Genomic DNA, 14,819 nt, shown 5'->3' on the forward strand with positions numbered 1-14,819 from the left:
GCTAGTTAGCCACTGATCAGCAACAGTTAAAGGATTACAATAGAGAGTTACTATAAAAAAAATTAAACTTGTGAAATGTTGTCACAAAAATTAAGAGATCAAAGTATTTTCGTAATCATTTACGTATATTTTGTACTAAAAATTTCGCTTACAATTTGTGGTCCTCAAGGAGGTATTTAATTTATTGACAAGTGTGCAAAGTAAAACCATAGAACGATTCTGTAGAGAATCCTTCATTTATATTGAAATTAATAACTTCTTAATTGTTTTATTATTTCAATTCCATTATTCCAGAAACTGTTATCCAACGTAATACTTTTTTGGAAAATGGTTGCTACGAAAACCCCATTAAGGAACCTCTTCATTCTGATCCCAATCGTTATCTGTTACGCGAACAATGGATTTGTCCACCTAATGCGATTATCACCCACATTACGAAAAGTAGTTTCAATGGAACCGCCAACTCTGTCTTCCTTAAACAACTTTCTTCAAACTCTACCATCATTGAACGTACGGCACCTTTAGAAAATGGATGTTTCCAAGAAACTATCAAGCAAGTCGATCCTTTAAATGCAAGCCATTTAATAGTCAACAATTCGTTGATATGCCCAGCTGGAAATGAAAGTTATGATCAGAGGAATATTACAGAAAATATTCTAAATCCTCTGCTTACTATAATAGAACGTACCGCTCCATTAGATAATGGTTGTTTTGAGGAAATCGTAAAGGAATCAAGTTCTACAAGTTTGCAGCATCTTATTACTGTCAGTAAGAATTTTATATGTCCACCTGGCTTGAATGTTACCTCTGTACATGGTAATGTTAACAATCAGCTATTGCCTCCTCATGCTCCGAATAATACATCAACCCAATTAGTAAATAATTGCAATACTACAAATCATTGTAAGATAGCTAGAAGCTCTAGCAAAGTTGGTATTTCATTATCCTTAAAAGGATTATTTTTTATGGTTTTTATGACACTGCTGTCAAATATTCATATATGACTTCTTTAATGATGAATTAAGAGTTTTTTTGTATTAAAGTTTCGAATAATGTAAATTTTACTTTTAATGTCCAATAAGTAAGGATGAGCTAAATTTGGGCAATGTCGAGTGGGTATGCAATGGTGACCTCTTTATACCCTACATCTCATTGGGTATGCAATGGCGACCTCTTTATACCCTACATCACATTGGGTATGCAGACTAAGTAGACGAAATTTGTTGAAATGAAAAATTTCGGCCAAAATCCGTGCATATTGTGGTAGTCAGAGGAAATCGCTGTGCAAAATTTTCAGAATATAGGTTGATAAATGCGCTTGAAAAGGCTCTAGAAGTGAAATGTGGGCGATACACATAAAGGCTGATTTTTTTACTATTATCTTTTTGGAAACACTGGCTTAAACAGCTTACTCATCTTTAGTGTTTTGTTTCACTGTGAAACATCTCCCGTTTGGTTTTTAATTTAATCATGAATCGTCTTACAAACCATTGATTTTTTTTAATCAAAAAGCATTCTCTGTTAAGGAAGTTCATCGCGCTCTTTTTCCATTTTATGAAGAAGCTCATTTTTGGCTCAATGGGTACGTAAATAAGCAAAATTATCGATTTTGAAGTGAAGATCAGCCAGAAGCATTGGAAAAGCTACCAATTCATCCAGAAAAAGCTGTTTATGGGCTGGTGGCATCATTGGACCGTACTTCTTCAAAGATGTTGCGAATCGTAACGTAGCTGTGAATGGTGAGCCCTATCGTGAGATTTTGAAGTGAAGATCAGCCAGAAACATTGGAAAAGCTACCAATGCATCCAGAAAAAGCGGTTTATGGGCTGGTGGCATCATTGGACCGTACTTCTTCAAAGATGTTGCGAATCGTTACGTAGCTGTGTTCAACTTTTATTTCCCAAATCCAAGAGCTTGACTTGCTTGGCATGCGGTTTCAACAAGACGGTGCCACATGGCACACAGCACTCGTAACAATGGACTTATTATGAGGCGAGTTCGGTGAACATTTTATTTCACGTTCGGGACCGGTCAATTGCCTGACTAGATTTGGAGGGAAGATCAGCCTGAAGCATTGGAAAAGCTACCAATGCATCCAGAAAAAGCCACAGTGCGATTTATGGACTGGTGGCATCATTGGACCGTACTTCTTCAAAGATATTGCGAATCGTAACGTAGCTGTGAATGGTAAGCGCTATCGTGAGATGATGTTCAACTTTTATTTTTGCCCAAAATTCAAGAGCTTGACTTGCTTGGCATGCGGTTTCAACAAGACGGTGCCACAAGCCACACAGCACGCATAACAATGGACTTATTGAGAGGCGAGTTCGGTGAACATTTTATTTCACGTTCGGGACCGGTCAATTGCCCGACTAGATTTGAAGTGAAAATCAGCCAGGAGCATTGGAAGAGCTACCAATGCATCCAGAAAAAGTCACAATTTGGTACGGTTTAGGGGCTGGTGGCATAATTGGACTTTCAGAGATGTTGCGAATCGTAATGCAACAGTGAATGGTGAGCGCTACCGTGAGATGATGTTCAACTTTTATTTTTGCCCAAAATCCAAGAGCTTGACTTGCATGGCATGCGGTTTCAACAAGACGGTGTCACATGCCACACAGCACGCGTAACAATGGACTTATTGAGAGGCGAGTTCGGTGACCGTCTAGATCGTGTGATGTAATGTCTTTAGACTATTTTTTGTGGGGCTATGTTAAAGGAGGCCACTGTAGTGCAGAGGTTAGCATGTCCGCCCATAACGTTGAATGCCCGGGTTCGATTGGTTGTTATTGCCCTGTTGGTTAGTTTACTGTCCGCAAAGATGTTCACACTCGGCGTCCTCGCGTGAACACCATGCCACCCCACCCATTCTGTAATTGCCCGGATCTCCGCCTGCAGAATCGTATTATTGTCAGACAGCTGAAAGCAGATCTCAGTCCCCAGGTTCTCAATGTAGACACCCAAGCCCACTCTGTCGTCTTACTTTGATCCACCAGTATAACATGATCTTCCAGATGACAATACTAGAGTTCCGTCAATCCAAGACTGTGCCGATGGCAGCAGTGCCTCGGACTCGGACCTCAAGTGTCATCTCAGGTATCCGATCGGAAGCCTCTTCCCTTCCTTCCAGGTTTCCTATCATCGCCTCGATTAAACCGCGATGGTATGACCTGCTCCTATCCTCTAACCATTCTCCCATTGCCTTAAGTCTCATAGCCGCAGGGGGTGCCTCACACTTAATCTGTATGTCAATGGGTCGGATATCTAGAATAGTTTCTAGTGCCCTAGTGGGCGGGGTCCGCCTATGCCAATACAATATGTTCTCTGTTGTTTCAGCCACATTTTCATGTGGAGTTGGCGATATTCGTCAAGCTCCTGTAGGCGAGTAAGCTCGTTCAGGTCCAAAGGTCCGATAGCAGCGGAGACAGTGTGGCCATTGGTTATTTAAGAGTGCCAATAACTCGCCTTGTCATAACGAGCATCGTAGGCACTCAGTATTTCTGCAAGAGTCGGAGCTGCCCGACCTCCTACCTAGACTCTCCGTTCGATACCGCTGATTGTCCGCGTATGTCGTTGCAGCTACTCCATATGGAGCATACCATTATCCGCAACCTTTGGACGCACCCGTTAGCTCGTAGCTAAGCTTTTCGTGATAGCAATGAACATTACACTGATTGGACCTTAATGTTCTAGCCTGTGTGGTGCTCACAGCTATCCCGTGCCTGCTGCATATCCTTTAGTTGCACTTTTTCTCCATCACAGTCCACCAAACTACTTAGGCGTAAGTAGGTATTGGTCTAATCACGATCCTGTAGAGCCAGTAGACTCTCCTAGGATTCAGGCCCTATTTCGAGCCTACGGCCCGTCCACACAGTGTTCAAAATCTGCAAGCCTTCCCGGTACGCTCCTGAATATGACACTTCCAATTCAGTTTCCTGTCCTAGTTCACTCTTAAGTGTTTGATATCAAAGTCTATTAAGGGAACGTGGTGCATCAAATTTTGTGTACAGAAATACGTTATCCAGGGATTTAATGGCTGCCTGGCTGTCTGAGATGATATTTATGCCAATCGTCGTAATGACATTATACCTTAGCCATTCCATCACTTCCTTAATTGCAAGGATCTCCGCTTTATACACACTGCAGTGGTCGGGTAACTTTTGTAACTTTTTTGAAATGACCAGTTCTAGATCTTAAGAGTACACCCCAAAGCCCACCTGGTCGTTTAGTTTGGAACCATCCGAATAGAAGTCTATATAACTTCTGTTACCCGGGATATCGTAGTTCCAATTGGTTCTATCAGGAATATTGGTACAGTACTTGTTATCAAAAAGCGGCTCAGGTAGGGTGTAATCCACACTGCCTGGAACATCGGATATTGTATCAAGGATAACACAGTGTCCTTTAAACCTATCCTATCACATTCTCATGTATTTATTGAAGTACCAAAGAGACGGTATCCCTTAACATCAGTCGCTTGACATCTTTTTTAATTGGCTGGAGCACAGATTGCAAAAGGTTTTGTAAAACAAAATTTTGTCATTCATCTTAAAATCTACTGGCGTTTAGCATATTTTTCATAGAGGTTTACGAAAAATATGGAAAATTTTCAACTCAGGGACAATCATGAAGAATGTACAATCCTGCATAAACAATTGCTTACGCATTCATGTATGTATTACTCATATCAACATGACATTGAAGTGGAAAAACTGCTACGATATCATGCCAACTGAGTAAAGGACGAAGACAAGAAAAGAGCAATCGTCAGTCACATTCAAGCTGACAACATCCTTTCGGCGAACAAAAGGTTTGGCAAGCAACGCAAAATGAATGGCAACTGCAACAAACAAAATGAGTACGGGTGTTGCATGTACCAATAAAAATTTTAGGTAAATTGCAAAGGCCTGCCTCAACATAGGTAGGTAAAATGGGGTACACTGAGAATTTTTTTTTGTCAGAGAATGACTTGAGGAATTTTAGGTCAAGGGGTCAATAAAGCGTATTTGGTTTTGGATTATAATAGATAATCATGCAAGCTCAGTTATTGAACACTTAACGAGCTTTTAGTACTATAAAATAGAAAATTGATTTATTTCAGGGACATTTTGATGGGAGCACAAGTAAGAGCGTGCTAATTTCAGCCGGGCCGAATCTTATATACCCTCCACCATGGATCGCATTTGTCGAGTTCTATGCGCGGTATCTCTTTTTAGGCAAACAAAGAATATTGAATTAGAACTGTTATGCTATTGGACCTATATCAAGTTATAGTCCGATTCGGACCATAAATGAAAGCTGAACATTGTAGAAGCAAATGGAAATTTTGCCCATGAGCATTCCACTAAGGAACAGGGGCAAACTTCTCACATATCAATGAGTGCAGTCCGATTCAAGTTTAAGCTCAATGATGAGGGGCCTCATTTTTATAGCCGAGTCCGAACGGCGTGCCGCAGTGCCACACCTCTTTGGCGAGAAGTTTTACATGGCAAAGTACCTCACAAATGTTGCCAGCATTAGGAGGGGAAAACCACCGCTGAACATTTTTTCTGGTGGTCTCGGCAGGATTCGAATCCAGGCGTTCAGCATCAAAGGCAGACATGCTAACCCATGCGCTACGGTGGCCTCCGTAGAAGTCATTGTGCAATATTTCAGTTCATTCGGATAGGAATTGCGCCTTGTAGGGGCTCAAGAACCAAAATTGGGAGATAGCTTTATTGGGAGCTGTATCAAGCTATTTATCGATTCAGACCATATTAGGCACGTATGTTGAAGGTCATGAGAGAAGCCGTTGTACGAAATTTCTCCCAAATCGAATGAGAATTGCGTCCTCTAGAGGCTCAAGAAGTCAAGATACCAGATCAGTTTATATGGCAGCTATATCAGGTTCTATACCAATTTACTCCATACTTAGCACAGTTATTTGGAAGTCGTAACAAAACACCTAATGCTAAATTTCAGCCAAATCGGATGAGAATTGCCCGCTCTATTGGTTCAAGAAGTCAAGATCCAAGATCGGTTTATATGACAGCTATATCAGGTTATGGACCGATTAGGACCATACATTGGAAGTTATAACAAAACACCTCATGCAAAATTTTAGCCAAATCGGATTGGAATTCCGCCCTCTAGAGGCTGAAGAAGTCAAGACCCCAGATCGGTTTATATGACACCTATATCAGGTTATGTACCAATTTGAACCACACTTAAGACGGTTGCTGGAAGTCATAACGAAACACCTCATGCAAAATTTTAGCCAAATCGGATAAGAATTCCGACCTCTAGGAATAGACTTTACATTTTTTTTAAAAACAGAAGGGACGGACCCTTCCCCTTTATCCCAAAAACACCACCCAAAATCAAAAATGGATCGATAAGGCCAATATGGATGTCAACTGAAAGGTATTGAAGAGTAAAAGTGCAAATGCAAATTTTGCCCATGAGCATTCCACTTAGGAACAGGGGCAAACTTCTCACATATCAATGAGTGCAGTCCGATTCAAGTTTAAGCTCAATGATGAGGGGCCTCATTTTTATAGCCGAGTCCGAACGGCGTGCCGCAGTGCCACACCTCTTTGGCGAGAAGTTTTACATGGCAAAGTACCTCACAAATGTTGCCAGCATTAGGAGGGGAAAACCACCGCTGAACAATTTTTCTGGTGGTCTCGGCAGGATTCGAATCCAGGCGTTCAGCGTCATAGGCGGACATGCTAACCTCTGCGCTACGGTGGCCTCCGTAGAAGTCATTGTGCAATATTTTTGTTCATTCGGATAGGAATTGCGCCTTGTAGGGGTTCAAGAAGCAAAATTGGAAGATAGCTTTATTGGGAGCTGTATCAAGCTATTAATCGATTCAGACCATATTAGACAGGTATGTTGAAGGTCATGAGAGAAGCCGTTGTACGAAATTTCTGCCAAATCGAATGAGAATTGCGACCTCTAGAGGCTCAAGAAGTCAAGATTCAAGATCGGTTTATATGACAGCTATACCAGGTTATGCACCGATTTGCGACATACTTAGCACAGTTATTGGAAATCATAAAAGAACACCTTATGCTAAATTTCGGATGAGAATTGCGCGCTCTATTGGCTTAAGAAGTCAAGATCCAAGATCGGTTTATATGGCAGCTATATCAGGTTATGATCCGATTTGAATCATACTTGGCACAGTTGTTGGAAGTGATATCAAAACACGTCGTGCAAAATTTCATTCCAATCGGATAAGAATTGCGCCCTCTAGAGGCTCATGAAGTCAAAACCCAAGATCGGTTTATAGAGCAGCTATATCAGGTTATTGATCGATTTGAACCATACTTGGCACAGTTATTGGATATCATTGCAAAACACGTCGTGCAAAATTTCATTCCCATCGAATAAGAATTACGCCCTCTAGAGGCTGAAGAAGTCAAGACCCAAGATCGGTTTATAGGGCAGCTATATCAAAACATGGACCGACATGGTCCATTTACAATACCAAACGACCTAAACTTAGAAGAAGTATTTGTGCAAAATTTCAAGCGGCTAGCTTTACTCCTTCGAAAATTAGTGTGCCTTCGACAGACAGACGGACGGACGGACGGACGGACATGGCTAGATAGACATGGGGGTCTCAGACTCAGTATATTCATCTGCTCAATGCGGTTAAATGTGATCTAATGATAATCGAGTAGGATGGACATTTATGACTAATCAAGTTATATGACAAAACATAAAGAATTTGTCTGAAAGTAGATGGGTCTTTGATTCATATTCATGTAGGGTGTATGGCTCTTTCTGGGTGCCGGTTTAGGTTCCTCATTCTTCCTAATGTTCCACACAAACTGCTTTTGGGACCATATGATTTCTATAAGAATGGGAATTTTCCTCAATCTCCTAGTCAAACATAAGACTACTGTATATTGGCATATTTTGCCATGAAATCTTTAACTCATCTTTCCCATGCATACGTTTTCTCTGTGTGTACCTACATTGCATCAGGTTTCATTAGGTTCAGTGGCATGTTGATGACATCAACACCTTTGAGAATGTTTCCCAGTTCACATTCCGTTCTCAGTTACATAGCTTCACAAATGCATTTATCCAATGCCACCGGAAGAGACATTTGTAATCCACAACTCAAAGGCTCATCGTCTTCAGATGTGAGCTGTAAAAAGGAAGGTTAGGCGGAGTTCGTTGAGGCTATGACATAAAAATATGTCACAGATTTAAATCCTCAATGGTATCAAATGTAAATGGGCATCACCCCCATAAACCCCCGAAAAACAGGCATGTATGTCCAAAGTTGCCAAGTTGGTCTCAAATGAAAGATTTTGGGGAGTAAACTGGCATAAATATTTAAGACAAATGTTCTGGAGGCCGCTTGCCCTATACCACAAAAAACGTTGATCGGGACAATATGGGACTTAAATGAATAGATTTTCTGAGGAAAACAAGAATCTGATATAAATAGTAGGGACCAAGTAGCTGGAGGCCACCCTACCCCAAAAGACCCTCCACCCCCAAAAAGAAGCATGACCGTCCACATCTTGGGTCTTGGCTTCTTGAGCTTATAGAGCGCGCAATTCTTATCCGATGTAGCTGAAATTTTGGACATATGGTTTTGTTATGTCTTTCAACAACTGTGTTACGCATCGTCACAATCAGTCCATAAACTGATATAGCAGCCATATAAACCGATTTAACGATTAGACTTCTTGAGCCTCTAGAGGGCACAATTGTTATCCAGTGTTGGTATGACTTCCAATAACTGTGCAAAGTATGATCTAAACCTGTCTATAAACTGATATTGCCGTCATATAAACCAATCTCCCAATAGGACTACTTGGCCCTCTAGAGGGCGCAATTGTTATCCAATTTGGTTGAAATTTTGCATATATCGTTTTATTATGATTTGACTTTCTGATCCTCTAGAGGATGAAATTTTTAGTCAATTTGGCTTATGCATATGCCGTTTTGGTATAACGTCCAACAACTGTGCTAAGTATGGTCTAAAGCAGTCCCTAACCAGATATTGACGTCATATAAACCGATCTCATGATTATAATTCTTGAGCTTCTAGAGGGCGCAATTCTTATCCGATTTGTCTGAAATTTGGCTTGGAGTTTTTGTATGACTTCCAACAAAAATCAGTCAATAACCTGATATAGTTGCCATATAAACCGATCTCCCGATTTGACTTTCTGAGTCTCTTGATGGAGCAATTATTACTCAATTTGCGTGAAAGTTTCGAGGTAATATTTTTCTATGGCTTGTATGGTATGACAATCTGCATAACGGCCAAATTCTTCAACATCAGCCTTATTTGAGCCCATGCCCCGACAGAAGATAGAGACGAACAGAGCAAGGATATTTTCTACGAGCGCCTAGAGCGAACAGCGGTCATATTCTCTGACCGCTGTCCGGACCATGATATTAAAAACGTTCTGGGGGATTTGAATACAAAGGAAAGGAAGACATTTTTGGTCCAAGAGTCAGAACGTTTAGCCTACATGAAGAAACTTCCGATAGTGGATTGAGGCTAATAGACTTCGCCACGGCAAAGAACATGGTGGTGGTGGACACATGGCAGTCACCAAATCAAAACACGAGAATCCAATTAGATCACAGATGTGACAGATGGAAGACACTCAACTAGTGTGTAGATATACGATCGATCTGAGGGGCGAACATCGATTCGGATCACTACCTTGTTGCAGCAAAGGTTCGCACACGTCTAAGTGAGGCGAGAAACGTACGATCTGACACTGCATGGAAACTGGACATCGGAAAGCTGCAAACACATCAGATGGCAAAGGCATACTTCACTCGACTGATCGAATTGCTTGAAGAAAGCACTCTCTGTCTCAATAGTATAGCAGGTCAATGGTAAACCACTGCCCACTCCATGGAAAAAGCTGCTACATCCGTACTTTGCCACCAAAAGCCTCCCCCAAGGATCACATGATACGACCAGGAGTGCCAAGAATGCGGCATACAGGGCATCATTACAGACAGAAGCAACGTGAAAGATGAAGGAGAGGTAACGGGAGAAAAGGAGAGAGGAGAAATGTCTCTTCCGCAGACGAAGGAAATGGAAAGACATGAGTGTAAGCGAAACGAAATGTTCAAGAGCCAGTATGAAGTCAGCTAATTTTATCAAAGAATTAAACATCAAATCGATGGCTTTGGTACAGGCACATCCTCCTGCAGAGACAGAGAAGAAAATCTGGTAACTGATACAGATAGTGTGCTGAGGATATGGAAATAACACTTTTCTAAGCTGCTGGTATACGACGATGGTGGCCATGGGTATATCGCAGAACCAATCCCTGTTGAGGTACAAGGAGCTGTGACCCGACTGTAGAACAACAAGGCAGCAGGAGCCGGCATGTTACCCGCTGAACTATTTAAGACCGGAGGCGACACGCTCATACGGCGTATGTATCAGCTTGTCTGCACAATCTGGCTATAAGAATGTATACTCGAAGATTGGGACCTCAGCATACTATGTCCCGTACACAAGAAAGAAGATAAGACGGAATGTGCCAACTACAGAGGAGTAAGTCTCCTGCCCCCGCCAATCCAGGAAAAGACCCGAGAAGGGCAATTCCACACCTACCTTCTTTTCGTTGACTTCAAAGCCGCCTTCAACAGCACTATACAAGACAACACATGCTACTCGCCATACCGATGACATCGATATGGGTCGGTCACCGGAAGTAGTAACTGCAGCCTTTGGAAGAATTGGAATTACCTGGAGTTGAGCACCTACTGTCCTCAACTTTGAACACTCTTACAGTTCCCAATGTCTGGAAAATGGGCAGAGTGATCCCGCTACTGAAGCCTGGAATGGAGCCGAGTTGGAGGGAGTTGTACAGACCGATCTCCCTTCTCTCGCCAGTAGCGAAGACGCTTAAGGCATTACTCTTCCCGGCCTCGTAGGTGAATTTCAAGTCGCCGAGCATCAACATGGATTTCGAAGACTATATAGCACTACAACAGCTTTGCATGACATCACGGCACACATTTGCCGTGGCTTCAATCAGTCCATGCCATGTGATACGACGGTCCTTGTGGCACTAGACCTATCGAAGGTATTCGACACGGTCAGCCATGTCAAACTATTTGAGGACATCGCCAACATGTCCCCCCAGCCAGGCCTGAAAAGCTGGGTTGCGAGTTATCTGTGTGGTTGCCAGTCATTTGCAGAATTCAGGGATAAGAAGTCAAAGCACCGTAAGATGAAACAGGGTGTTCCTCAAGGCGGGGTGATATCGCCGACACTGTTTATCCTCTACCTGTCCTACCGCCAGTCATTTGCAAAATTCAGGGATAAAAAGTCAAAGCACCGTAAGATGAACAAGTAAAAGCGTGCTAAGTTCGGCCGGGCCGAATCTTATATACCCTCCACCATGGAGCGCATTTGTCAGTTCTTTTTCCGGCATCTCTTCTTAGACAAAAAATGATATAAGAAAAGATTTGCTCTGCTATTAGAGCGATATCAAGATATGATCCGGTTTAGACCACAATTAAATTATATGTTGAGACGTCAAAAAGTAAAATATATGGGAGCTGTATCGGGCTATAGACCGATTCTGACCCCAATAAACACGTATGTTGATGGTCATGAGAGAATCCGTCGTACAAAATTTCAGGCAAATCGAATAAGACTTGCGCTCTCTAGAGGTCCAAGAAGTCAAGACCCAAGATCGGTTTATATGTCAGCTATATCAGGTTATAGACCGATGTGAACCATACTTGGACCAGTTATTGGATATCATAGCAAAATACGTCGTGCAAAATTTCATCCCAATCGGATAAGAATTGCACACTCTAGAGGCTCAAGAAGTCAAGATCCAAGATCGGTTTATATGGCTGCTATATCAGGTTATGGACCGATGTGAACCATACTTGGCACAGTTATTGGATATCATAGCAAAACACGTCGTGCAAAATTTCATCCCAATCGGATAAGAATTGCGCACTCTAGAGGCTCAAGAAGTCAAGACCCAAGATCGGTTTATATGGCAGCTATATCAAAACATGGACCGATATGGCCCATTTACAACACCAACCGACCTACACTAATAAGAAGTATTTGTGCAAAATTTCAAGCGGCTAGCTTTACTCCTTCGGAAGTTAGCGTGCTTTCGACAGACAGACGGACGGACGGACGTACAGACGGACGGACATGGCTAGATCGACATAAAATTTCACGACAATCAAGAATATACAGGGTGGCTGATGAAAGCCGCTACCAAAAAAAAATGTAATAACTTTTTTTCTATTTAATAATAATAATTTAATAATTAATTTAATTAATTAATTAATTAATTTAATTAATAATAATTTAATAATTAATTTAATAATTTAATTTAACATGAATAAAAGAAAAATGTATTCCATACACCGAAAAAAAAATGTAGCAATATTCATCATTGTAGCAATATTCATCAGCCACCCTGTATATACTTTATGGGGTCTAAGACGAATATTTCGAGTAGTTAGAATCAGAATGACGAAATTAGTATACCCCCCATCTTATGGTGGAGGGTATAAAAAGGGTGTTCCTCAAGGAGGGGTGATATCGCCGACACTGTTTATCCTCTACCTGTCCTCAATTCCACCCCCAGACGGCATGGAGATCGTATCATCGTCGTCGTCATCTCTGTGACAAGCAGTGGAATAGTATTCAGATCTGTCAGAATGCCGCCAGACGGAGGAGACAGCGATGGTTCTTATGTGGACCACCTCCATCAGGAAACAAAGATCTTACCAGTGCGAAGACATAACTATATTCTTTTTTTCGCAGGTATTATCCAAATCATCTTCTTGTGGATAGATATAAACCGCCCATAAGCCTTAAGGTGGATCATGATGATCTAGAGCGTGAGGTTCAGCGTTACAAGAGAGAACCTCTAGATCAAGCGGCATATTAAGCGGGTTTAGACAACATTCATGCAGACACGGTGTAGTCCTTGGAGAACGACCACCTCCCATTGCAACTGAAGAAATTAACCTCGACCGGCAAACCGGAGTAGTCCTGGCTCAAAAACGTTCCAGCCGCCTTAATTCTTACTGAGCAAGGATTGACGCAGACGTGCAAGATGTATGTCCGGATTGTGACCAGGGACCACACGACTCACGTCACTTGTTTAACTGCCCAGCCAGGCCCACTTGACTCATACCCAGATCCCCGTGGACGCATTCCATCTTGGTCGCAGAGTTCCTGGAAATGGACATCCAATAGAATCAAGCAAACGAAAGATAGAACACAACATACTGCTACAACAACAACAACTATTACGAATGAAATCCATCACGTACAGTCGAAACCGGATAAGTGACACGCAGAAACTGCAACTATTTTCTATTAATCGTGGTTCGGATAAGTGGAATAAATAGGTATGTATGAAAAAACTGGAGATAAAAAAGTGCAATGTTCAGTGGTAATCTAAAAAAGTCAGAGATATCTACTACCGAAATGACAATGTATGATTCTGCAAATTTTATTGTTGACGAAAATTTTTGTAATCCCAGGTAGTTTCCGATAGACATACCTTTTTCACTTATGCGAATTTATTTCACATAAAAAATAAATTTAGGGTATAAAAGCCTTTACAGCTAAGCGGCATTTTCTGCTAAACGATATTTCACTTAAACGATTTCAATTGCATTGAATAGCACCAACAAATTATCGTTCTTCTCATTAAGTTTCACTTAAGCGGGATTTTTCACTAAAGCATGTAAGAGTTATGCAGTTTCGACCTTATAATCTTTTTATACCCACCACCATAGGATGGGTGTACACAAAGCTAGTCATTCCGTTTGTAATACCTCGAAATAAAGATTTGCGACCCAAAAATTATAAATATTCTGGATCGTCTCTACATTCTGAGTCTATCTAGCCATGTCCGTCCGTCCTTCTGTCGAAATGACGATAGCGGTCGAATGCGTAGAGCTAGCCGCTTAAATTTTTCACAAATACTTTATATTGATGTAGGTAGTTGGGGATTGCAAATGGGTCATATCGGTTCGGATTTGGGTATAGCCCTCATATAAACCCATCTCCCCATTTGACTTCTTGAGCCCTTACTAGTCGCAATTTTTGTCCGATTTGGCTGAAATTTTGAATGCGATGTTCTGTTATGACTTCCAACAACCGAGTGTGCCGAGTACGGTCCAGTTCAGTCTATAACATGATAGCATTTAGCATGGTAACATTTTGCGTCAGCTTCCGCGTATATTAGTGAGTATACAAATTGATCACCTTGTTTCGATATTGACTTCAGCACCTATCATAGCAAAATCTTCTTTTAAACCCATTTTAGACATACAACATTTCAATTGCATTATGCAGAATTGTTATTGAAATTTAAAATTCATTTCCCTGTGTCCTTCAAATCACACAGAAACCAGCGAGCAGTATGTTGGGATTTTCAACACCAACGCCTGTAAATTTCTTGAAAATAATCCATTTTGCCGGAGGTGTTCCAAGCTTCCACTATTTTCGTAATTCTAGTATTTCAACCATTCAAAGCAGCTCAAATATTCTGGGAACTCGGAGTTGTTGTTCCTACAAACAAGGAGCAGTGTTCAAGAACACAACCTACAGCATATTCCCAGGTGGTAGACACGTTACCAAAGTAGATTATGCATTTATTTACATTTAAGTTCGGCATACCCGTGGCTTGTATGTTTACCAGGCACCACGTTCGTACGTACACCTTGATGTCCTTACACCAAGAAGTTGGCTATGATTTCTTGTTGTATTTTGTGAATGAATGCGTGAATGCATGGGTGGCGTAGGTGATGGATGCATCGTGGTGTGACCGCTATTT

General features: G+C 41.4%; 1 protein-coding gene across 1 annotated transcript; it reads left to right on the top strand.

The window, feature by feature from the left end:
• Positions 1 to 1,059, top strand: LOC106092484 (uncharacterized). The gene is made up of 2 exons (XM_059366850.1): positions 1 to 172; positions 295 to 1,059. The coding sequence occupies exons 1-2, from the start codon at positions 76 to 78 to the stop codon at positions 1,002 to 1,004; spliced, it is 807 nt and encodes a 268-aa protein (XP_059222833.1). The 5' UTR covers positions 1 to 75; the 3' UTR covers positions 1,005 to 1,059.
• Positions 1,060 to 14,819: the final 13,760 nt, after the last annotated feature.

This window comes from Stomoxys calcitrans, chromosome 4 (assembly GCF_963082655.1).
Source record: "Stomoxys calcitrans chromosome 4, idStoCalc2.1, whole genome shotgun sequence".
Lineage (NCBI taxonomy): Eukaryota > Metazoa > Arthropoda > Insecta > Diptera > Muscidae > Stomoxys > Stomoxys calcitrans.

Coding starts and splice junctions, on each gene's coding strand:
- LOC106092484 (XM_059366850.1), top strand. CDS start 76: ATGTTGTCACAAAAATTAAGAGATCAAAGTATTTTCGTAATCATTTAC. Junction 173..294: donor AATTTGTGGTCCTCAAGGAG/GTATTTAATTTA, acceptor CCATTATTCCAG/AAACTGTTATCCAACGTAAT.